The sequence below is a fragment of the Perna viridis genome, chromosome 3 (genome assembly GCF_037379345.1).
Source record: "Perna viridis isolate PV_CMFRI_1.1 ecotype Kerala chromosome 3, ASM3737934v1, whole genome shotgun sequence".
Lineage (NCBI taxonomy): Eukaryota > Metazoa > Mollusca > Bivalvia > Mytilida > Mytilidae > Perna > Perna viridis.
The window spans coordinates 18,936,492-18,962,012 of NC_142447.1; the positions used below are offsets into that span (position 1 = coordinate 18,936,492).

Here is a 25,521-nt window from a genome sequence, read left to right on the forward strand (position 1 = left end):
ACTTAAAAGGACACGTATTTTTTTTAGACCATACTTAAGAACCTGGGACAATTTGGATTTATATAAGATATTATTAATATTGCTTTCAAATTTGACTTGCATTTGTACATTTTGGACTCAATGCTTGAAGGCCCCTTCGTGCCCAAAGAACGCTAGAAAAATATTTTGAATATTGCCGTAGATAATTATCAACATTCAACACGGAAACAAATAATTGCAATGAACTAACGCCGTAAATAACTATCAATGTTCATCATGGAAACAAAGAATTGCAATGAACTAACGCCGTAAATAACCATCAATGTTCATCATGGAAACAAAGAATTGCAATGAACTAACGCCGTAAATAACTATCAATGTTCATCATGGAAACAAAGAATTGCAATGAACTCAGAGTTTAGAAACATTCAAAACAGTGTTAACCTTGCCAACCTTAGTATAATTCTGTATCAAAAGGTTCATTACAGTAAAGTCTAACTCTGTTGGTGACAATGTATCATATGTAATAGAATTTACAGATGTTTATACCCATAAGTGCTTTAATTGCCCTGGAACTTTCAAACTGCAAAATACCTGTTGGGACAATATTATTGAATGATTGATTGATTGATTGATTGTTTGGGTTTAACGTTTTAGCAGCAATATTTCAGCTATATTCAGGCGATGAACATGAAATGGATGATAAAATGAACATGAAATGATAATGAAATGAAAAATGGGATGGGACACAACGATAATAGGGTCGACAAATCTTGATTGCCACTAGGAAAAGGGAAGGATGGGTACGGTCAGACAATTTAGCTTCCTGTGGCTGAGCGCAAAAGTTCCTACTCCTACCGAATACCTCAACGGGGTTCTTTGACATGTGAGAAACGTGGCATCTTTCCCAACACTGTGCACCACTATGGTTTGCGGTCAGGTTTTCCGTATTACAGCCTGACAACCCCAGCATGTACAATGTAACACGCCAGGGGTACTCCATTCCACCACCTGGGGCACACAACCCAGTTGCTCTGTGGGCAGATCGCCCTAGCTTCCGGCAATGAAGATATTTTTTCAAGTGTTACTTGGAAGGCCAATCAAATACTAGTACTCGGATCCACATGTTCAGTTTGGATATTTGCACCCATGTCACCTGAAGAGTATTCAGTGTGTTGCGCAATTCCATATTTCTGGTATATGTAATATAGCTTCGCGACTCATACGTGATGCATGAAATGTCGACAAAAAGAGTCATGTTATTCGCATATTAACTTCTTTTCAAAACCCTTCATTATTCCTAGATACTGCTTCCCTGAAATGCAGAAAAATGTACATAAGTTTGATTATTATTACCATTTTCCGCGAAATGTTGTAATTTCATATAATAACTTAAATGTCATTAACGTTGTTTATCAAATCAATAAAGATATGAATGAATGAATGCAAAGTTTGAATCAGGGGCGGATCCAGGATATTAGATTTGTTGGGGGGGGGGGGGCGCAGAGTTAACAATTTTTTAGGTTAAATTTTTGAAATATTCTTCTAGAGTGGGTGCAATTTAGATATCTTTTGAGGTAAAATTAGCGAGAAATTAAAGTTTCAACCTAAAACCGCCTACATCTGCCCCTGACAACCCATGCTTTGCAAATTTTAGGGGGGCGCACGCCTGTCATGCCCCCGCCTGAATCCACCCTGTCAGAATATTCTATATCTTGCAATATTCTTTTATTTTGACAAGTTAACATAATTTTAATACAATCCTTTAAACATATAGACCGTGCTTATCACTCTGGTTTGTGTGACCTATCATGTTCTAAATCTATACATATGCAATAAAAATAATTATAGTCCAATCGATATGTTAAAAGCGCAGAGGTGGGATTTAACGGGTCGACAATTGTTAGTAATAAGAATGCACCATTCAATAAACATAGTAGTTTAAATTTCGAACTTGAAAAATACTTAAATACCTGTCGTAATTGCATTTTAAATGATAAAAACGTGTGCTAGTAACTAACTATACAGGTAAATGTTCATAAGTAAAAGAACTCGGATGGAATATATTAGTGAATTTGGAGATACCGTAGATAAGTTCTGTAATGGCGAAGGAAGACGAGAAAATAATAAGCAACTTTCATATTTGAGACAAAGGAAAGCGTAAATCATGGCTAGTGTTGATTTCGATTTGACAAGTATCGTGTGCAAAAAGCATAAAAGCCAGAAGTCGTGTTTGTACTGTGACAAATGTGATATTTTTGTTTGTCCAACGTGCATTTCTACGAAACATGCAAAACATGGATTTAGTGAAATTGAAAATGGATATAACAAGAAAATGGAGATCATACAAAGATCAAAGATTAAACTGGAATGGAGCAAACGAGATACAAACAGAAAACAAGAAGCGCTGTCTAGATTAAAACGTCAAGAAGCTGCAAAGTTTGCAAAAACGAAAGAAAACATTCTAAAACATGAGCAGGCATGGCTTAGGGCTATATCTAAGCATTTTGAAGCGATACAAAAAGAATTGGAGCTGTACTATGAAGCTCTGACTAAGACTATCGACGCTGACATAGAAGCATTATCAAAACATACCGACGACATAGACACAAAACTTACTGACATCGAAAATATTTCAAAAACTATGAATAATGCATTTTTCTTTGTTAAGCCGAAGAAAATGTCGTTCGTTTGCCAAAACGGTAGAGGTGCTCCTCCTCTAAACATGACTTATGATTCCGTTCCGAAGTTTGTTTCCGGTGAGATAACCCCACAGTTTCGAGTTGGTAAATTAATCAGTCAAGAATCAGCAGTCGAAATAAGTCTTCAAATTGGCAGGCAATACTATACTGACATGTCAGTGATAAGTCTTGTATCCCCGTGCACAGATGGGTCAGTTTGGATTTCAAACACCGTAGATTCTTTGGTTCAAAGAGTGCGACCAGAGAAAGAAAACATAGAAATTTTACAAACCGTAGAGGCGAAAATCTATGGCATGGCTGTAGACCAATCAAACGACATTCTTGTCTCTGTAGATGGACCAGTTATAAAGGTTATCAATAGTACAAATGGCCAAATCGACTACACAGCATATAATGTCAAACCGTTTGAAACCACAGCGATTTACAAGACAAATTCGAACAAAGTCTTTGTGGGTGGATTTCGAGCAAGTCAAGACAGAGGTGTAGTTTTCAAATTCGACGGAGAAGGAAATACTGAGAAATTGTATGAATTCGATAAACAAAACCAACCGTTGTTTAGATATCCACGTAGTATAACAAGTGCACAAAACAATATATTCTATGTGGCGGACAACCATCCAAAAGATGGTATCGGTCGCGTAGTAGTGATCGAGGGCAAGGGAGAGGTTAATAGTATATACCTTGGTCACCATAGTGTCAATGAAAGCACACCTTTTCGGCCTGTTAGTATAGCTACCACGCCCAGAAGCAATGTCGTCGTGTCTGATTTTGATTCCCATACTTTCCATGTTTTAGACAGCTTTGGGCACTTCCTGACTCTTTACAATGCCACGGAATTGGGTATATTATACCCATATTCTCTAGGAATAAGTCCCGAAGGGAATATTTATGTAGGATGTAGTAGAGGTAGAGGGTGCATTGATAAGGCAGCAAAATTATTTGAAATTGAATTACTAGAATCGTAAGGTATAAAATCAAAATCTTTGGTAATTGTACGGTTTGGCTTGAACAATCGCCACAATGTATAGGAACAAAGGTTGCATATAACAAAGGAGAAAAAATAAAAGCCAATCAAAAAGGAACTCAAAAATTATAAACATTATGATTGAAAGCCAGGGAAAGGGCTCTGCTTCTTTAGAATTCCCAAGCTGACATTGGTAGCATACTGTTGGTGTGTCTCTGTTCTGTGTTTTTTACATGTAGAATGAATTGAAACCTGTACAAACGGAACTTCTCCAAGACAATAGGGTTACTTCTGTTTACTCGGGTATAAGGTTAAAGCAAATTGAATTATGGCTGTTCCTTGAAGGGGCTTCAGGATTTGTTTTCTATAAACAGGTTTTCTGATTATTTCGGATTTTTACTGTACCAATCAATTATCATGCTTTAAATAGAAAAATGAAATCTGTGTCAACTCTCATATTTGTTCCCTGTTTAATGTCGATGTGTGTTGTTTTTAATAAAAGACATTTAAGTGTTCTTGACATCCTTGAGCCCGCATTGTGGTAAATTCGAATGTGTCCGAATTTTAAGATTAGAAACTTTCAGTAGAAAAGAAAAGCAATACATAGAGTCTACATGAAAACTAATCTCAAAGCAGTATGAATAAGTGAATTTCTATTCCAGATTTAAAAAAAATAAAAACATTCATTTAATCTTCACGATCTAAGAAATATTACGGAAAAAAATAAGGCAGGACCTACATTTTCTCAAAATAAAAAGGCTGGACATCTAATTCTATCCTAACCCCCCCCCCAAAAAAAAAAAAAAAAATATATCAAATGGTTGCTCCCTAATCAAGAAAGCCGAAAGTTGTCTTTTTTAAAGACGCATATTCACTCCATCAAAGAACATTTAATTGCGAAAAAAACAAAACCATAGTAACCATAGCGACATATCTCGGCAAGATCCACGTTGTGTTGTGGTATATCCTAGACTTCAAATTTCAAAAAACAAATTATTGGGTCTTACACATTGTACACAGTGTACAATATACCTGTATATAATCATAATTGATATTGATGCAAGATACACATGTAGGTAGAACATACCTAGAATATGACGTCCAACCAGAGGCTGATTCAGGATTTCAGGTTAGGGGGTGCAAAAAGAACTGTTTGTTGAGTTAAGCGAGCCAAGAAAATTTGGAGGGGGTACAATTTGATAAAAAAAATATTTCATGCAAAAAAAAAAAATCAAAAATCATCGTTCCCAAGTGTTTGCGGACAGCACGAACGTATCTCATAAGTAGACAGTTAGATAACGTAAGCCCCCTTACACTACGGAGCGCAGTGTGTGGGATACATAATTGTATCTAGCAGGTAGTAAGACGGTATCTTTTTATACGGTTCTTGTACATGCAGTTAAGGATAAACATATCAAAGGTCTCCTAGAAATATGAGAGAAAACAATATAACCTACTTAATTAACACCTAGACAGCGAAAGAAATCAATATAACATTTGATAGTTAGTTTCACAACAGAGACATTTTGATGAAAAATAACGATTTATAGATAACAAAAACTAATTTAGTACTCAAAGTATAAAATTATGTATGTTTAATTCTCAGGCAGCCAATGTACATTGAGAATTCCATCGAATCAATTAGAGGTATTGACAAGAAAAATATTGTTAGTTTTATTAGCACAAATTATAGAGAAAAATAGTAGTTTGTGTCTTGTTTTTAGCCATTTTCTGGCAGAAAACAGCACTTTAAGGCTTGTGGCAAAATATTTTTCTCTTGGTTTCATTAGCTTCTACATGGATAAGTGTACATGTATACATTTGTACAAATGTAAATGCAAGAGCACGACCTACTTAATTCAATAAAAAAAACTTACTAATTATGCATGTTTTGAATTTAAAAAGGTAACGTCACACATTATTGGCGTTACGCACGCTATTGCGGCTGTGTTGAAAAAAAAACCACCCCTAACTAAACTATAAAAGACTATTGTAAACAATCAAAACTGTGATTATGTGAAAGCTGTATACTGTTGGAATCAGGACAAATAATTGGTTCTGAATATTTGTCACAAATGGTACTTCTAATTCTTTATAATCAATTAAACTTTCCAAAAATTCGTAAAAACGTTAAAATTCCGTATGTCAGGTGTAACACAGTGTAAGTTTAAAAAAGCTAAAATAGTGAATTGCGCTATTGCAGAGGGTACGAAATAGGCCAAATTTTGAATGGAAGAATAATTTCATATGTTCTTTTTGAGATAATTATCGAAATTTCGTTATATTTAGGCAAAAAAAAAATTCAATGCAAAAATGAAAGTGTTGGTCAGATTTCTAAAAGTGTTCAGTAATCAAATTCTGTTATTAATGTAAGAACTTATTTACACAATATTCTTTTCTGATCAATATTTCCTAAAAAAAAAAAGTACATACTTTTAGCAATACTACGCCGGCAATTGTTAAAATTTTCAGAACAAACAAAAAAGTTATGTCTTTTTGAATTTCAGATGTCAATATTTTCCGGGTTCGTTGAGAAAATTTCATGCTCCAACGCAATTCTACAATCAATTGGCAATTTCTTCTATGAAATAATGATGCTTTGTAATTGTACATACACTTAGGAATACACATATTTCATTTTTTACGGTTTAAACCGTTTAAAACGAATAAAATTCTAACAAAACGAATGTCTTGACGTTACGCGCGCTGTTCATACCTACAGTGGTAACTCAACGTTACGACGTTTTTGAGGAAAATCAGAGGAAATGTGGACGCTATTTTTCTTTGATAAAAAGTTGTCTGATAAATAACCACGAAAAATATATCAACTTTCTGTGACTAATGATCAACCGCACCATGCAATCTAGAATAGCTTTGAAGAACTCAGTCTGATGTTTATAATGTATTATAAATTATAAAATTGCTTTTATAAAGAAATAAACAAGAGAGCAATACTATTATTAGTAATCCTCTTGAAATAAATTAACATTAATCGTTATTTTATTGTAAGTGAGTTTTGTATTTGTGACATATTCCCATGTCCTTTCTTTTTCTAAAGACATATTTAAAGTATTTGTGTCGGTGCCTCATTCAGTAATATTTTTGTTTGATTCTCTCCTGTTGAAAGTTTTCATGGGGAAGAAACACGCAAAAAAAAAATAAAATAAAAAAAAATGTTCCTGCCATGGTTGATGTGCTGTGTATTTAAAATAACATTTCCCCATATCCTTTCTTTCTCATGATAGTTTTTTCACCGAACCCGTGTATTAACGTTATCACTAGGAAAACTGATGGTAAAAATAAAAAAAAGTTTTTATAGGCCTAGTTGCGAATATTTTTATTATCAAAAACTTTCAGGAACATACATGTATATTTAATTTAATGGTTAATCTAGATGTGTGTCTTTTACTATAAAAATGACATTTTCGAAACCGCACTGGTGATTTTTTTCTTTAAAAATACGACAATATCGCACTTTAATTGTTGTTTTTAATAAAATTCTAACTTGATAATGCGAATTGTAGCTGTTAAGTATAAATTCATGCGAAAAAATCGCCAACCACACTTACGGAACGTCGCTTTTACCGTTATTGAAAACGTGATTTTTATGGCGTTGTGACAATTTGTAAGATTTGTAAAATATGCTGTTGTAAGAGTAATAAGAATCAGAAATTAAAAGTCTAGGACTTAATGAAAAGCTGAGAAAAATAACATTCAGAAAACAGTTGTTGTTGGAAAACGGAATGTAGCAATGATATAAAAATAACACGCGAACTTTGCATAAATTGCCGTAATGCGAAAAAGAGCATGTGTGACATTTTGTAAGACTCAATAAAAGTTGCCGTATTTCGTAAAACTCTGTTTTTCTTTTAAAATATGTTGAAATTTATGATTTTGAGTAAAATGATATTACTTAAATGTAAAAAGAATGTACCTCTGTCCATATATAATACTCCTTTTCTTTGTTTGAATTGGTGTACTAGTTCTGTTGAGTTCTGTGGGACAGTTTTGTCCTTGGTATTTCTGAACAATTGCTGGGGAATGAGGTTACCAAGACGTCAAAATAAAACAAAATTAAAAAACGTGGATATTTGCCATTTAAAAAAATCGTTTTATTATAAAAAACAAATTTTCTATGTCATTTTGAAATTATTCATGCGATTAAAAATGTTATCTGGGACAGCTGAACGATTACAGATTTCAACATTTTTAGGATGTATATGTATGACTACGGCGCTTTATTTTGACATTTATCCAGCTAAATATATTGTTACACCCATTTTCTTTCAGAATAATTCATAATTCGATAGATTACTACAGGTTAATTAGTTTTATCACATTTTTAATGGTCGATTACGCCGCTATTTTGAAACAAGTAAGAACAGCGCGCGTTAAGTCCTAGCAATTTGTCCAACTTTCAATTTATGAACGTTTGGAACGTTTTCCGTCGATCGGGAAATGGGGAAATAAAACGGAAATAATATCCGCTTTAGATAACAAGAACCAGACGCTTATACTCGTCTCTGCAATTACAAGTATAGAATATTCAACTGAAAGAGATAAACAAAAAAAAAAAAAAAACGAAATCAGAGAGATATAAAAAGACTAGAAGTATCTGTATTTTGTGTTATTAACAAACGAAAGAATAAACAAAAAAAAAAAAAGAATAGAATAAATACTTATAGTTCATAGGAATTCGATCGGAGTGGTATGACTGAAACACAAAATAGAGTCGACAGAACTTTAAAAAGGTATAGAAAAACAGAATGCTAATAGATAAAATGAATGCAGAAAAGGGGGTCATAATCATTTTTTATTTTGGAAAACGCAAATGAGCAAATGAAATAAAACTCAATGAGCGGCTATCTAATGGGTGTTGATGAAAACCCGATTTTCTGATGAATAGAAAGCTTTTTCAATCGAAATACTAAGTTGTGAAAGGTCCAAATTATGCTATTGGTATATGTAACATAAAATCATACATGTATATCAAAATGCACATTTTAACTTATCGCAGTAGAAAGTTGTTATGTTCCGTCTCTAGAAAAGACAGAATGTGCATATATGTGGCGGTTGCATTCCACGCTGCGGTGCACATGCATGTGTAAATTTAATTTACAGGTAGTACTGATAATCAAATTAATTACTCTTTTCGATTTTTTAAGAAATGTTTAAGATGTTTTAATTGCTACCAATAAAAAATTATGGTGTATTTTGCTTTACTGTACACGTGTTTCAATAAGCAACCAAGCAAGAAATGAAAAGTGTCGACAAACGTCGAATTCTGATGTTACCAAATGTGCTGCAATTGCGTGCTTAACGTCATTGGCAATTTCATGTAAACGTCGATTGGTCTTTTTCGAACTTAAGCAATGTCTCTTCAGACAATTTGAGATCGGCACTATGCTTCATAAGGAATATTAGCTAAAGGACTTCTATGAATGGTGGGAAATTCACTTAAAACGACAGTTATGCCGGTTCATAGAGACGAACATCACACTATACAAAAACATATTGGCAACAAAAAAACAAAGTTCAAACCAAATTAATAAATGCTAGCAAACTCTGATTTGGGACATGCGAAAAATACGAGCGCAGGGTTAACTGAACTAGTCTGATAGGGTCCCAATCCCCCTACTTCCAGCAAATTTATTTTTGTTATATCCGTTGTTTCCAATAACAAAACCGAGGTTTCAAATATAGTTTCATTTTGACGTCATGGACGTTATTTTACAATTCAATCCTTAGCAATATAACCTACTTAATTAACACCCGATCGACGGAAGGTAGCAATAAAACATCTAATAGTTATTTTCACAACAAAAAAAATTTGATGAAAAAAATAACAATTTATAGAAAACAGAAACCAATTTACTACTCAAATTATTAAAATACATGTACATGTATGTATGTTTAATCCCCAAGCAGCCAATGTACATGAAGAATTCCATCGATAAAACTACAGCCATTGGGGAGAAAAAGTTTTTCAATTTTCATAAAACAAATTCCAGAGAATAATGGTTGCTTCGGTCTTTTTTTACACATTTTCTGGCAAAAAAACAGTCAGTAGTTTAAGGCTTGTGGCAAAGTATTTTTCTCTTGGTTTCATCAGTTTCTGTGTGGATAAGTGTATACACGTGTACACGTATAACTGCAAGAGCAAGATCTTCTTAGTTTGATTTCATAAAAAAAATTACCATACTGTAATTATGCATGTTTTGAATTTTAAAAATAGTAACGTCACACTATATAGGCAATGTCAAGTAAACGTCAACTGGTCTTTTTCGAACTTTACCAATGTCTCTTCAAACAATTTGAGATCGGCACGATGCTTCATAAGGAACTGTCCATTGAAATGAAACACTGGAATGTCATATCGATACTTATTGAACCAATCTTTGTTTTCTTTCTTCTTGATATCCACGGTTTCCAATTTAAACTGCAAAAAAAAATGTACAAGATAAACTTGTACAAAGTGTCAAACTGATATGATATACGGTATATTCAAGGAAGGTCAACATTTTGAAAATAAATATTTAATTAAGGAATGCCAACATACAGAATACAATCGATATTTTGATAGTTATGATTTCGATGATAACACGTAAGTATCAAAGATTTATAGTAAAATTGAAACATTATAACAATAAATGTAATATATTAGCTTGTTTTGTTTTCAATTAAAAGAAATAATTATCTAACTTCTTAAATACCCAAAAATACATTCCTTGACTATTTATTTTCAAAACGAAGTTTTGTAAACCATGCATTTTCTAATCAAAGTGCTGATAGCACTGGCGGTTTTTGATTCTTGTGAAAATTGTAGCATGAACAAAATTTCAAAGATTATATGATGTTGAATAAAATTGTGATCATACATTGCATTTAAAATACTATTAAAAATGTCCTTTTTAAGTATGTATAAACTGCAAGTCAATCTATACTACTGATCCAACTTCACACAAATTTACAAATTTTTGTTCCACTTCACCTTTTTCCCCAATTTTAAATCTATCCACAAATGAAAGAGCATTTAAATTCAAAAGCTATATTAACAGAGTATTTATCCTACATAATAATTATACTTAAATAAAACCAATATCAGCTTACGAAAATAATTTCCTTAACACAAGATTTTCAAAAACTAGAAACTTTTATTAATTTGAATTTTCCCGCCAATTTTACTCAGTTCAAATCACTGCTCTTGACTTCCTGTTCATAATGGTAAAATATTAATGACAGGATGGATAATTTGACTTATGAAATATTTAACACATTTTATCCTTCCACACACATTACTGAAAGAAATAAATTCCCTAAATGAAAATTTATTGCTAAATATCTTCCAATGCCAAAAAGGCGGCTCTCAATTCTCAATATGAAGACTTGATCTTAATTTTATTTGTATAAATAATTATAGAATTTTATAGAATATTGAGCAGATAAATTGTAAGAAACATATTTACTTGTTATAAAAGAGGTATTGAATGATATAAGAGGAATTACATTTGGACTATATTTTTAAGTAGTGTTAAGAAATAGTAGGGAAGTTCCAGTGATAGACCGGTGACAGAACGTATTTTAATCCTGAAGGATCCCAACCCCAAAAAACACTTTTACCCATGATTCCTTTTTTAACACGTTCTTGAAGAGAATACACAGTACGCCAGTGATTTATTATTGAAGTTACAGCAATAAAAAAAAAAACAACAACAACAACAACAACAAAATTATATTTAAAAAAACCAAAAACATTCGAATTCAAAGTGAAACCAGAATTTCACATTCCGTCCGTCAATATACCAATATTGCCCTTTGTCACATATTTCCAGAGAATCAGCCGTCCAAACTAAAATTCAAGATCAGTATTTATGATACTCAATAACTATACAAAGTTACAGATCATTCAACGTTTTCTAATAACATTATCGTCTTGGGGGACAGACAGGCGGACGGACGAGCACACAACCTTTCAATGGGTATCATCAAAATACCTAGTCACTTCGTGCGGCGATGCATAAAAATTGAAAACTGGTTAAGCATCAAATAGACAACCACCTTACGAAACAGTGAAAGAAAAACGGTCAAATTAAGCCAGTTTAGGAAATGGTGCAAATTTACCTGAAACAAACAAATATACAAAGTACTGGTCATCAACATAAACATCACGTTCTACCCAAACATGCATTTCAATAACAAAAGCAAAATTCCAAATCACATAAGATTAACAAAGACTAGTGATCCCTTCCTAGTATATACGCAAAAAAATGCGATAGGGTTAACTAATTTGAACTTGTTTGATGGGGCCAAAGCCCTCCCCTACCTGTAGCAAATTTACTTACCCGATTCGTCGTTTTACCATGACAATACCACGGTTTCCATTGGTTTCATTTTCATGTTATGGACTATCGTTTCTACCATTTACTCTTAAAATATGACTAATTATATGAGTTATGATAATATAACTCTCTGGCATAGGTTAGAGCATACCATGCCTATAGTAAAACCATTATAGCCCTTTGACTCCCAACAGTTCAATACTCCTCAACAGCTGGTGTGTTGTAAGCCAATTTCAACATCTTGTACAGTTCTTAAACTTAAGGTCACTGGGCAATATAAAACAATATATTTTTACCACATTAATCAGACTTTAATAAGCACCATCTTACCCTATGTTTGAAAGGTTCAAGAGCAGCTACCGCCTTGTCGCAGAGTGAGCAGTCATCTTTAGTGTACAAAGTCAACACTGGAAGTTTGTCGATTGTTGCTAGGGACCTGACAGTTAATTTTAACAAGTCCATGACGGCTAATTTCTTCGCTAGATTCGTCGATCTCAAAGACTGTTGCAACATTGTCTGTTTGGCAAAATATAGACAAGAAAGTGAATCAACAGGTTACAGTACAATCTTAATTTGCCTGTTCATTTTAGTTATGAAAATTCAAATTGGTTAAGGCGTACTTATATATTGTACATGTAAGAACTGAATGTTACTTCAAGTAATTGTATTAGATGACATGAGCAGGGTTTTTTTTTATCAGACTTAGAGTTCTATATATACATGCATATGTGTTAGAGGTAGTACACCCACAGACTGGACTATATACAAACACATGAACATACATGTATACAAATACTTTATTGCACCAACACATTTACAATAAATGGTCATGACACAAAACCAAATAGACACAGTGGTTGATATAGACATAAAAACTGTGCATACACACCAAGAACGGTGGTGACTAGTTTGAAACACCAAAGTTTTTTTTATCTTAAATCAGTAAGATCTAGACAAAGAATTATATAATCAATAGTAGCCTTAAGAATAATTTTGGAACTGCTATTAAGTGTTAGTGCAATGTCATTTTCTGTAATTAAATCAAAATTTGATATGCTATTTTATATTTTACTAATAAACTCTAGTCTATACTGATTGTATGCAAGACAATATATGATAAAAAGATAAAAAAGGAATTTAATCTTCAATTTGGTTTGTATTTCGTGACTTGCATATTCTGTCATTTACAGGGGTATATACACACATTTATGTGTTTAACTCTCTGTTCCTTATGAAAATGTCCACAGTACGTTTTTTAATATAAAAAATTAGAAGAAAAAAAACACAGGCGCACTGGTCAAACATCTGCCAGGATAAAGGTAAGTTAGAAACATGCACATGTATGTGTATGTACATATATCTTACACACAGGCCAGTAATAATATAAATACAATGAATTATCAAAATCATATAAATTTGTGTTCACAGAAATATCTTTAAGAATTGAAACAGGTAAGTATGAAAGTGTTATTAGTATAATATCCAACAAACCAGAAATATTCCCTAGCTGGATGTAAGAGATTGTGTTTTGTTGTGTTTTATATAGAATATAATATGTTTTATTCCAATCAAAGGGCCATTTGCAGGACATACATGTATATGACATTTACATACAATAATAATTATCAGTCAGTTACAAATTAAACATAACAGAGAAAATGTATATATTAATGGAATAGTCCTGGGTAAACTTCAATACAGTATATAAGTATATTATAAAATATCTTCTTTAAAAAATCATAATTTTCATCATGTATTAGATGATGGACAGCGGGGTGGGGATATGGGGCGGAAACTGGTGGTGGAGTGGACGGTAAACGGTGGTTGAAAGGGCGGGGAACGAGGAGTGAAAAATACGGGAATTGGGGATTATGTTTAGGAACAATAAAGGGGTAAAATTACCCCCTGTCTACCCTCCTCACGTATAAACGCATGCATTGTACTGGAAGTTATGCTGTTGAAAAAGATATATATAGGAACATTTCCTTAACACTTAACCAATTGAAATTGCTCTTTCACTGCATTTACAATTATCTCAATTAATATAAATAAGAAGCATCTGAATATTTTATTGATAAGGCTTGTGAAGAATCATAGACCTATAATTTAAAAAGTAAAATTATAGGTCTCTGGAAGAATATAGATCTATCGAGAGAAAAAAAATAGTTATCTCCCTTTCATCATTGACCCATCGGTAGACCACATACAATTTCCATGCTTATTTTAAAAAATGAACGTACTTAAATGATTGAATGGTGCTCTTCATTAGCCATTCGGTGCAAAACTTACTTATAAATGTATTATTGGGTCGGCTATATCTCGGAAAATAACCTTTTTATCTATTCTAATTATTTGCCTTTCTCTCACATTTTATTTTAACTAAATACCTACCTTTCCTAGAAGATGAGTTTAAGCTGAATAATGATAAGAGATCCTCAATCCATCTGAAAAAAAAGTTCACTATATACGCTTGACACTTTGACTTTGTTGATAAACAAATCCACGTGTTGATCTCCGGAAATTTATAATTGACATGCGTGGAAAATTTTAACCACAACATCCGGTATGCGATTTTGCAGACAACAAAATGAAAAATCTGAAGCTGTTTCTTTAAACTGGAAAGCATCTGGTGCTGAATATAAATTCTTACAATTAGACCAGAGTAAGCCAGAAACGAATAATTGAAAGCAAAATATGTAAAACGAATCCTGCTGGAGGGAACAGGCAAGTTAACATTTGACTTGCAAGTATTTTGTAACCGGTAATGCCTAGACTAATGGGTTCATGTTGAAAATTGTATGTCTAGACTACAGCTGGTTCCGTCCTCCAGCTTTGAAACATTTACTAATCAAACATGCTTAAACAATCTGCAATTTCTATGTTAGTTTTTTTTCAACTGAAGTTCTTCTAAATAAATGGATAACATATTGTAGTGAACTAATTTTAAATGTCCCATACTGCCGCATAGGCTCTGTGACTCATATTTACATATATAAGTGATAGGGGTATAATGATTCAACTCTGCCACGATCTAATACATAGTACAGTTGCTTACAATCTGATTCATATTGTGATTCAATCAGAATTACAAATGTACTTGATTGCACTTAAACTCCATCATTTTGTTTCCAGTATGTGACCATGGCTACTGATTTTTATGACAATATTTATTAATACACTTATAAAAACATAAAAAAAAACCTTTCATGATTGCCTGAAAGTGGCTTCATTTCAAGAAAATAAGACAGAATTTTACTTAGCTGTATAGTACTACTGGACGAATTGGATCAGAATTACAAAAAATGTTCTGGTACAGGGCTTTTTCTGCCTTTGATTTACCGCCCTATTCACAATGACAAATTGACATCAAGTGTCTTTTTTTTTCCAAAATTTATTATGAATTTCCCAACTGAAGCAAGTAATCTGAAAGTTTTTAATTATTCATCTGTGGGTAGAATGAAAGTCATAGTTTATTAATGAGTCGGCAAATTATTATTGCCACAGTTTCTGGAGAGCAATTTTAAGATGAAGGGAAGAAATGTGTCTATTCTTCAATATGACTTTTTACAGCAGCTGATTGACAATAATTATTTTGGAACTTCTTTTAACTTTATCTTCCATCAGTTGTAAAATAAAAGGTATTGGAATTGAAAACGGCACTGTTGGTTATGTCTCATAATAATAAATGATTTTACTTGTTAGTTTTTTTCCCAATTGATAAAAAAATTCCAAATCTCAGGGGCAGGGGCCTTATTTGATAAAATGTAGAAAAAGCCCTGTGGTGTTGATATCCAGATCGTAACTAAAAAGACTGTGATGCTCTAAGACATTAGTGGATTGATACCCCTTAATAAGTATATTAAAAAGATATAAGGTGTTGAATATACTATGTACATGTACAGTTTATGTCTGCTGATTTGATTCAGTTTAATTTCTGAATTTCTAAATGTGTTCATTTTTTCATCATCATTGTGCATGTACATGTATATGTCTGGGAGAAAACACTGACTATATATTGGATTTTCAATGTTGATTATACATTTCATAATATAAACCCATAAAACAACTTAATTACAAAAATAAAAATACATGTATGTGGCCTTTTTTGGAGTGTATCACATTTTTCAGATTTTGCATAATTCTTACAAAGACAGCTAGATGATTACTTGATACCATTAGATAGTTAAACTACCAATGGTATAATTTTTTTTTTATCAAATATATATGCATGTATTTTGTAGATTAAAAGAATTCAGAATGAATTCTCAAGTCAGCACTAGGTTTCTAGAGCACTTCAATGCTAGTTGGATGATAGAAGATTGTGAGAGCATTTCATCCAGCTATGGGTTAGAGGGGCTTTATGAGAGACTACAGTCTAATAAAGAAATCACTATACTTTCCATGCAGCCTGTCAGTTTGAAGGGACCATCTTTGCCAGATTTTGAACATGATGTTGTTACTTTGGAGGAGCAGGAACATTTGATAAATGCATTTCTTAGTTGCCAGCGAAATTTAGCCAGGGTAGTTAGTATGTCATCACAATTTTACCAATGCTTGCAGAAAAGGCTTATTGTTCTGCAGAGAATTTATCATGCTGTGTATAATAAACAACATCACAGACAATATCACATGGGAGCTGATAACCAAAGTACCGGGGACAAGAAATCTGTTTCTCAAGGTCAGAATATCAACTTTCATTTTCCGCAAGGCAATGATGCATTGATGGAATTAGGAATAAAAACTGGATTGACATTACTCTTTTCTCTTTTAAAACAGAACTGGTTTTTGGCTTCACAAACTGGACAAATATCTTTTTCAAATGAAATTTTACAAACTGCACTGTCTATTGTGTCAAGTTTTCCTCCTTTGTCTTTAGCTAATGAAGCTAAGCTAACTCCACTTGGGACAGAATCTCTCAACCAAGTCAGCACTTTCCTCCATACTGTGGCTAATTCCCAAGCTGGGGCTGATCCTGTAGGGCAGAAGCTTGCAGCTGAGTTAATGATCTCTTTAGCTTCTCAGAGGGGCTCGTTGTGTCATGCCTTAGAATGGATCAGTATGGCCATGCATTCAGGAGGTGCCAGACCTGATTCAAACAGAGGAAGGATCAGCTGGGCCTATTTTACCAGTGTAGTCAGACAGATGATTAGATCTGTAGTGAGTATCTGTTTTAGAGGATACTGTCTGATTTTCAAGTATGTTTACATGTAAAACTTTTTAAAGGAATAAATTTTTAGGGAACTATTTTGTTACACTTTCTTTTGCGTAGAAAAAGAAGTACATGTAAGCTTATAATCTCGGCAATATGAAATTCTTATTATTGGACAAATGATAGCTTTACTAGTAAAGTAAGTAGAAAAAATGAACAAATTACATGTGTTACATCTGTACATGTACATTTTGTACTTCAAAATACAGCAAAGCCTGTCTAAACTGAACCCTGAATAAACAGAAATCCTGTCTAAACCAAACTGGTTTAAAAGTTCTCTCGCTTAAATTTACATGCATATGTATATTGAATCTGTGTAAACCGAACATCTGTTTAAGGAGGTAGACCTAGGGTAAGGACCATAACTCTTGAAATCAATAATATGTTTGTATCATATTCAATTTCACCAAAGTCTATCAAGCTTTCATTTGAAAGAGGATGAAATCAGTCCAAGTTACTTTGATGCTTATATGAGATTAATGTAAAATGTAGAATACAAACGTCCCAATGATTTGTAAGGGTTGTGTACCTTACCCTAGGTCTGCCTCCTGAAACAGAATACCTTCTTAAGTCCTAAAGCCTTGAAAGATGGTCATTTTAGACAGGTTTCACATAAGCCGATAAGGATTGTGGTATTTAGATAAATTGATTTTTTGTAGGGAGGTACAGAGCTGAATGGAGGTATATTTACTCGAAATCCACCTGTGGATGAGAACGATTTAGTTTCCTTGTATTATGCAGCTGTTGTTCTATTAGAAGAAGTAAGTTGAATCTTTAGATAGTCAAAAAAATTGCCCTATTAAGGTTGATCTAATTTGCCCTATTAAGGTTGACCTATATTAAAATGACTTTTTGCCCTTTTTATTAATTGATTACATTGAGAATTCGTATACAGTGAAACTTCTCCAAACCCGACCCTCCGAAAACCAGTCTTCCCTTCAAATTGGGCATTTTCAAAAGTCCCAGCTGATATACCTTAAAACCTGTGTGTTTTGTCTTCAATAAACCGGCCACCCACTAAAAGCGTACATTGGCCGGTTTTTCACAGTTTTAGTTACATATTTCAAATAAAAACAACCTCTCAATTCCGGCCGTCCGGTTATTGTTTTCCTCCAATAAATGTGTCAACAAAACTGTAAATTATTACTTAATATTACATAATTAATAATTTATTCACTGACCGGTTTGCATTTCATCAGTGGACAGATGATAATTGAAGGGGACAGTAGTTTAAACAACAACTTTAATCCAGACATTACATTTTGTCACTGGTTGGCTGTTAATTGGTGTGTACACACATCATGCAACTGGAGTCATTTAATAGTACGATCTTTACGATTTTTTAACTGTCATTTAATGTGACATGTACCCAAGTCAAAACAACAGAGGGGTGACATTATTAGACTTTGTTGATAGGTAATTTACGAAAACAATACAAATAATTAATTACATGTACCATCAATAGCCCTTTGATCTTTAGTACACATTCTTTCAAAACAGTGAACATTATTTTGTCGACAGTACTGTTTGTAAAATAAAATCATTTACAAATGATGCAAGCTTTGAAATGTAATAAAAGGCCAAAAGTTTTTAATTGGCATTAAACATGTCTCAATGAACACACTGACAAGGTGTAGGGTTATAGAACACATTAATGGAAATGCATTGCTATTTTTCACAAAACCGGCCACCCCTATAAACTGGCCATTTTCTCTTGTCCCAGTGGTGGCCGGTTTGGAGAAGTATCACTGTACATGTATTATAATTTGTGTGCATTTATTTTTGGAACTATTTATTTTAGAGCAAAATGCAATTTAAACTTTTGTAAAATCTTATGTTAAATTTGTCTAAAATATTATGATATAGGTCTGATATTACCATTTGCTGTGCTAATAAAACTTAACTCTCAGTAGTGAACCTTTTCCTGAATTGCTTAAAACATCTGCCGGAAAGATTAAACCACTATCAAAATATCAATACCGCAAAGAATTAGCTACTTTACACCAACCATCATTGTGCAATAATTTTTTTGGGATAGATTATTATGAACTAGAAAATCAATTAATAAAACTATCAACTCAAATTGTATTGAAGATAAACCTGAACTTGATGAATACAATTACTTTGCAAATATGTATTTCATTTATTTTTGGTTATAAAGCATTTTATCAATGTCTAATCAAACATCCTCTATCGTACAGAGCAGTCTTTTTAAATAAGCTAGATATCATTGATTTAAAAAATGTAATAAAAATGATGATTGTTAATTTATCACAAATCATTATCACCTGTTTCAGCTGTACAATTTAGCTGCAGACTATGCCAGTAATTGTTGTGTAGGACCTGATGAGAACTCCAATTCTTCTCTTGCCAATAACAGTAATACAGGGCTAACAGTAGGCTGTGATGTGTATGTTTGGGGAAGTAACACAAGTGATCAGTTAGCTGAAGGAAATTTGGAGAAAATACTGACACCAAAGATTGCTACGGCATTTGGAGAGTGTCAGCAGGTAATGGAGTACAGCTAAGAATTATTTTTATTATATAGAAAGTAGTGATTTACTGAATGTTCCTTGTGTACAAAATTTTGATAATTCACACTGTGAAATAAATTTGGTAGTTTCATTCCCGGACTTTCTTTCTCCAAAACATCACAATAGGAATAACAATCGGCTGTTTACAAAATTTAAAATTTATGGTGAAAATAGCAAGGGATAACTAAGTAAAACTATATGAAAAATAGGATAATCAATTAGTTAACATGATGAATGTAAATATGATCATTGGTGCCAAGAACACAATAAGATTTATCTTCAAGTTCCTCACACTCGTTAAATCTAGGCGTTCTTTGGCACTTTGTGATCATGTTTTGGTTATTCACTCTTTCCAATTAATTTTTCTTTTATTACCAGATGACCTTTGGTGATCTGGTGTCATGCTATTGCACAACAATCATATTTTAATTATTCCTAAATCTTTAAGTTGTTTTTTTATAAGTAATTACTGGTCTTTGTAAAAATCTTGTAGTCAATAAAGCTAAGTCAGGTGTAAACCTATCACTCTAATATCAGAACTCTGAAATGTGATGCAAATAATATTCTATTCCAGGACAGCTTTCATTAATGTTGAAAATTGAAAAAAAAAATGGAATGATATAGTAAGGCAGTATTGTTTACTCTTTGTCATGAATATTTGTTCACCATGAAAAAAAAGAAAAATAGTAGTACACTGGGACAATTCATACTTTAACAGTGTTCCTGACAGTATGACAGATGAGATGAGATTGCTACCTTGCATGTGTATATCTAAAAATACAGGAATGTAAATGTATCTTTCTAGTAGGAAGGGTCTGAGTTATATCTTTAAAATGTAAATTGTTCTTTACATGTATAAGGAGGGTCTGCATCTTATCTTGAAAATGTAAATTGTTCTTTACATGTATAAGAAGGGTCTGCATCTTATCTTGAAAATGTAAATTGTTCTTTACATGTATTCTTCCCACAATTTTCTGAAAACACAGTAGAAAGAAGTTCAAGTGACCCTGTTTTATGATTACAGATAGAGGCTGGACAATTCTGTTCATTTATTATACATCCTGATGGATCTGTCAGTGCATGTGGTAAGGGTAGTTATGGAAGACTGGGTCTGGGAGATTCTAACAACAGAGCAGTACCAAAGAAATTAGTTTTTGATCCCAAACGATGTATGAAGAAAGTGGTATCCTCCAAAGGATCTGATGGACATACACTGGCAATAACGACTGAAGGAGAGGTCTTCAGTTGGGGAGATGGTGAAGTATTTCTATCATCAAGTACATCCAGCAAATTTACTTTTGGTTGATTTGAAAAGGATATTGTTGTGACAAACAGTTTTTACAGTAATTTGTCTGTTTTGATTAGGAATATCTTCCAAGTGTATAACTTGTACCAGTAATTAAAAGTTTGGACAAACATAATAGCATAAACTATTCTTTCTTATATTAATGAATGTTAAAAAAAATAACATTTCATCATGCATAATTCCAAATATGATGAGCCTTTTTAAAATTCTGTTTCATGTGATGTACTATAAAGTAATTGCATAGAACAGTCATTGATTGAAAGTTCATATTTTCAGGTGATTATGGAAAGCTTGGTCATGGAACAAGTTCCACACAGAAATTTCCTAAGTTGATTCAAGGCTTGTTGTCTGGAAAGGTAAAAAAATGTTCTGTATTCTTGTCATTAAACTATTATGATATTAAACACATCCATCTACTTGGTTCTTTTGTTTTCTTGTTATCAATGACATATCATTGTCTCACCAACTCTTGTCTTGTTATCAATAGAAAAAGAATGGATATGATGTAACATAAAAAAACTGCACCAGCTTTTTTTCACAAAAATGTATTCAATGAGTTAAAACATTGATAAATATGATATTGTATGAATGTCTAGAGATTTTTTTTTCCAATATGGAAATATGAAAATTCATAAATCAAGTTTTTCAGTATTTGTTTACAATAGCACAATCTGAGAGTTATTTTACATTTTAAAGATCTTCAAATGAAATTCCTGTCTCTTGATTCAATAATCTTTTGCATTAGCAATCTTAATGAGTTTACACACAAGGCCACTACAAGAAGTATGAGTTAATCATCCATTTTTTGAAAGGTAAAAGGTGTGTTGTCGATTGAATGGCTAAAAAATTAGGACATAAAAGGATGATAATCTAAAAATTGTTTCATGATGGCCTTGATTTGTGTTATGGTAATCAAAGACTTGTTTCATGATGACCTTGTTAAGATTATCTGAGAATTGTTTTATGATGGCTTTGTTATTTGTTACAATAATCTAAGAATTGACTTATAATGGCCTTGTTTGTTCTTTTACAGGTAGTAAAGTGTGTATCAGCAGGATATAGACATAGTGCTGCTGTTACAGAAGATGGAGAACTATACACGTGGGGAGAGGGAGATTATGGCAGACTAGGTAGACTCTTTAAAACAATACTGTTTTACATAAAAAAATGATAAAATGATGTTTGTATCACAGTTCACAATATCTTAAAAGACATTGAACGTATGGAATGATTTGGTTCAATTAAGATTCTAATTTCACTGGACCAAACTTAGTTCACTAGACATTATTTTTTTTTAAGTTGATATGGTTTGCTGTCTTTATCCTGTTAGTGTAATCCAGCCGCTTACACTACTTTAATGGTCACCTAATCCTTGTAGCACAACAATGGACCTAGGACAAAGACTAAATTTGCTCTAGATCTTATACATTTCTTTCCCTATTTTCCCCAGAATACCCAGGTTAAATTGCTTCCTTTATGTCTTCTCAAGCAGTTTATGTTGTCTCTATCCAGACAATCCTTCACTTCCTTCTGGAGTCGACGCATAGAGATACTTACTACATTAAGACAATTGAGATTTTCTATCAGTTTTATAAATTCTACATTCTATCTACTGTGAAAGTTTTTTAATTTATGGATACCAATTTTTGTGGATTAAGGGAGAAACACAAGTTTGTGGATTCGTGAACTCATGGTTTTGCTGTTTTAGGTTAAAACTTCAATAGAAATCTCCTTTTTGTTGAGCTCCAATTTTTGTGGTTTTCGCAGGAAAGGTCAAACCACGAAAATTGGTACCCCAAGAACAATAGTACTTTCACATTATTCAGAGTCAATTTTTAAAATCATGTTTGAAAACATTTCAGGACATGGAGATAGTAACAGTAAAAATTTCCCCACAAAAGTTCATGATGTAGGACCAGTAGGGCTGGTGACGTGTGGTAGTTCACACACTATGGCACTGTCTCAGGATGGCAAACAAGTCTGGTCATTTGGTGGAGGAGATAATGGTATGTATTTCACATATATGTAGGTCATAATCAAGGTTATAGAGATTGGGGAAAATTGTCTTTCCTACCTTGCCTTCACTTATAATTACTTAGAGTGATTATGTGTAAATTGTCTCAAACAAGCCTTTCCGACTAAAATATTTGTTCTATTGCTTTTGAGGCTTGCAAATGAAATAATCAATGAAGTAAGTTCTTAGATTTTTTTTTTACTCCATGTGTATATTTTCCACTATTTTTTCCAGGAAAACTTGGTCATGGTGACACCCATCGACAGTATAAACCAAAAGTGATAGAAGCCTTTAATGGTCTGTATATCAGAAAAGTGGCTTGTACCAGTCAGTGCTCACTGGCATTGACCTCTACTGGACAGGTAATTACTGTGACATTGGGTAAGAAACACAAGTTTGTGGATTTTTGAATTCATGGTTTCGAGATTTACCATAAACACATAGAAGGAAATTTCCTTTTCATTGGGAAACAAATTTCATGGTTTGGCTTTCCCACAAAAACCATGAAAATTGGTACCCCTTGAACAATAGTTCTTTCACAGTCTAGAAAGAAGGATATATGTTTACACTGAGAAAAGAGTGTTACTTAGATTTCTACAATAATTAAATACAGGATATGCCTCAAAATAGATATGCAAGGATTGTTAGTACCATTAGAATTGACATAGAACATGCATTTTTTGAATGATTGTGTTTTTTTTTTTGTAATGGCTAGTTCATTTTTAACGTATAGTTTAACATAGCACTCTGCTTACTGAATAAAGATAGCTCATTTGTGTTTTTGCCTAAATGTAAAGCACAGCACCCTCTGTTTTCTAACCAAAATACAGACAGTACAGTGCTGAAAGTTACAGAGTAATGAATCAATTCACTTTATTCCATGGGATTCTGATATGCTACACCTTCAACATCTGTTGAATATCATTGAGGGGCAGTGACAGCAATTTTATCAGATCTTATTGATATTTGTTTTGTTGCCATATTTTGTATATGGTTTGTTTTCTGTTTCAGTTGTACTCCTGGGGTTGTGGGCCCTGTTTAGGATGTGGTTCAGCAGAATTTACAGCACTGAGGCCTAGAGTCATAGAAGATCTACAGACAAAGAGGATAGTAGATATTGTCTGTGGAGATAGCCATTGTCTAGCATTGTCCCATGGTAAGTTTGGAGATAGCCTTTGTGTAGTATTGTCCCATGATATGTGTGATGATAGACATTGTCTGGTTTTGTCCCATGGTAAGTTCGGAGGTAGCCATTGTGTAGTATTGTCCCATGGTAAGTGTGACGATAGACATTGTCTGGTTTTGTCCCATGGTAAGTTTGGAGGTAGCCACTGTCTAGAATTGTCTCATGTTCAGTGTGGCAATAGCCATTGTCAGACTTTGTCCCATGGTAAGTTTGGAGGTAGCCATTGTCTAGAATTGTCCCATGTTAAGTGTGGCAATAGCCATTGTGTAGTATTGTCCCATGGTAAGTGGTCTGGTTTTGTTCCATGGTAAGTTTGGAGGTAGCCATTGTCTAGAATTGTCCCATGTTAAGTTTGGCATTAGCCATTGTGTGGTATTGTCCCATGGTAAGTTTGGAGGTAGCCATTGTCTAGAATTGTCCCATGTTAAGTTTGGCATTAGCCATTGTGTGGTATTGTCCCATGGTAAGTTTGGAGGTAGCCATTGTCTAGAATTGTCCCATGTTAAGTGTGACAATAGCCATTGTCAGACTTTGTCCCCTGGTAAGGCTAACCAGTGAAACATATATAAACTTAACAATATCGTACTTAATATTTTGTTCGTTTAAAGGAGGCATTTTGTTATTACAGGTTATAAAGTATAGTGGGTACTTTTAGCATGTTGTTAATTTTGGGGAATTTTTGCAGTTTGTCTAGAAGGGCCAAAATAAAGTCCGCGAAATATTAAATCTGGGCGTAAGTACCATGTGCACCACTAAGTATCTGCCAAAATAAAAAACGCCAAAACTTTTCATATAACTTTTTGCCTTTAAAACACTGAATTTTACACCCAACAAAATAACCTGCTATAAGTTACTTAGCAACTGAGGAGTCATTTTTTTTCTATCTTTAGAGACTTTTATTTGTGTACATATACCTTAATGGTCCTATTCGCTATTTGTAATATTGGTTTGCTAAATCATCAGATTTTTTAAGAAAGTTTGAAGTGGTGAGAAAAAACTATAATCACCATGTTGGGAAGTGAATCTTTTTTTTTAACATTTCAGACAATGAAGTGTATGCTTGGGGTAATAATGCCATGGGCCAGTGTGGGCAAGGCCATGCCCAAAGTCCACTTACCAGACCTAAGAAAGTGATTGGTTTAGATAACATCAATGTTCACCAGATATCAGCTGGAACATCTCATAGTGTGGCCTGGACTTCACTGCCAATTGACAGGTAAAAACTCAAGATCAATGATATTTGAATCCCTATAGGGACCACACAGCACTAACTATATTGAGTAGACTA

At 33.2% G+C, this 25,521-nt stretch overlaps 3 protein-coding genes across 11 annotated transcripts in view; 2 read left to right on the forward strand and 1 right to left on the reverse strand.

Moving 5' to 3' along the window:
- The first annotated feature begins 1,889 nt into the window (after window positions 1–1,889).
- LOC148621324 (uncharacterized) lies at window positions 1,890–4,160 on the forward strand. Its single transcript, XM_088575506.1, has one exon. The coding sequence runs from the start codon at window positions 2,147–2,149 to the stop codon at window positions 3,644–3,646; it is 1,500 nt and encodes a 499-aa protein (XP_088431632.1). The 5' UTR covers window positions 1,890–2,146; the 3' UTR covers window positions 3,647–4,160.
- Window positions 4,161–9,502: 5,342 nt separating this feature from the next.
- Window positions 9,503–14,528, reverse strand: LOC148621325 (glutaredoxin-like protein C5orf63 homolog). Of its 2 annotated transcripts, none has more exons than XM_088575509.1 (3): window positions 14,372–14,528; window positions 12,315–12,500; window positions 9,503–10,084 (listed from the first exon to the last, which is right to left on the reverse strand). In XM_088575509.1, exons 2-3 carry the CDS (start codon window positions 12,495–12,497, stop codon window positions 9,905–9,907), a joined length of 363 nt encoding a protein of 120 aa, XP_088431635.1. In that variant the 5' UTR covers window positions 12,498–12,500; window positions 14,372–14,528; the 3' UTR covers window positions 9,503–9,904. The 2 variants fall into 2 exon arrangements, with proteins under 2 accessions (XP_088431635.1, XP_088431636.1); XM_088575510.1 differs by having other exon boundaries at window positions 14,376–14,527.
- Window positions 14,529–14,532: 4 nt separating this feature from the next.
- LOC148621326 (putative E3 ubiquitin-protein ligase HERC1) overlaps window positions 14,533–25,521 on the forward strand; it is a 72,362-nt gene continuing 61,373 nt past the window's right edge. For 3 of the 8 annotated variants that reach the window (XM_088575497.1, XM_088575502.1, XM_088575500.1), the window contains exons 1-11: window positions 14,534–14,708; window positions 16,226–17,141; window positions 17,853–17,954; window positions 19,491–19,703; window positions 20,752–21,004; window positions 21,310–21,389; window positions 22,067–22,163; window positions 22,896–23,039; window positions 23,282–23,409; window positions 24,059–24,203; window positions 25,278–25,449. In XM_088575497.1, coding sequence (XP_088431623.1) covers window positions 16,242–17,141; window positions 17,853–17,954; window positions 19,491–19,703; window positions 20,752–21,004; window positions 21,310–21,389; window positions 22,067–22,163; window positions 22,896–23,039; window positions 23,282–23,409; window positions 24,059–24,203; window positions 25,278–25,449 — 2,234 coding nt within the window. In that variant the 5' untranslated portion in view covers window positions 14,534–14,708; window positions 16,226–16,241. Of the gene's footprint in view, window positions 14,746–16,225; window positions 17,142–17,852; window positions 17,955–19,490; window positions 19,704–20,751; window positions 21,005–21,309; window positions 21,390–22,066; window positions 22,164–22,895; window positions 23,040–23,281; window positions 23,410–24,058; window positions 24,204–25,277; window positions 25,450–25,521 lie in introns of all 8 variants that reach the window. The other 5 variants (XM_088575503.1, XM_088575504.1, XM_088575505.1 and 2 more) reach the window with 4 other exon arrangements.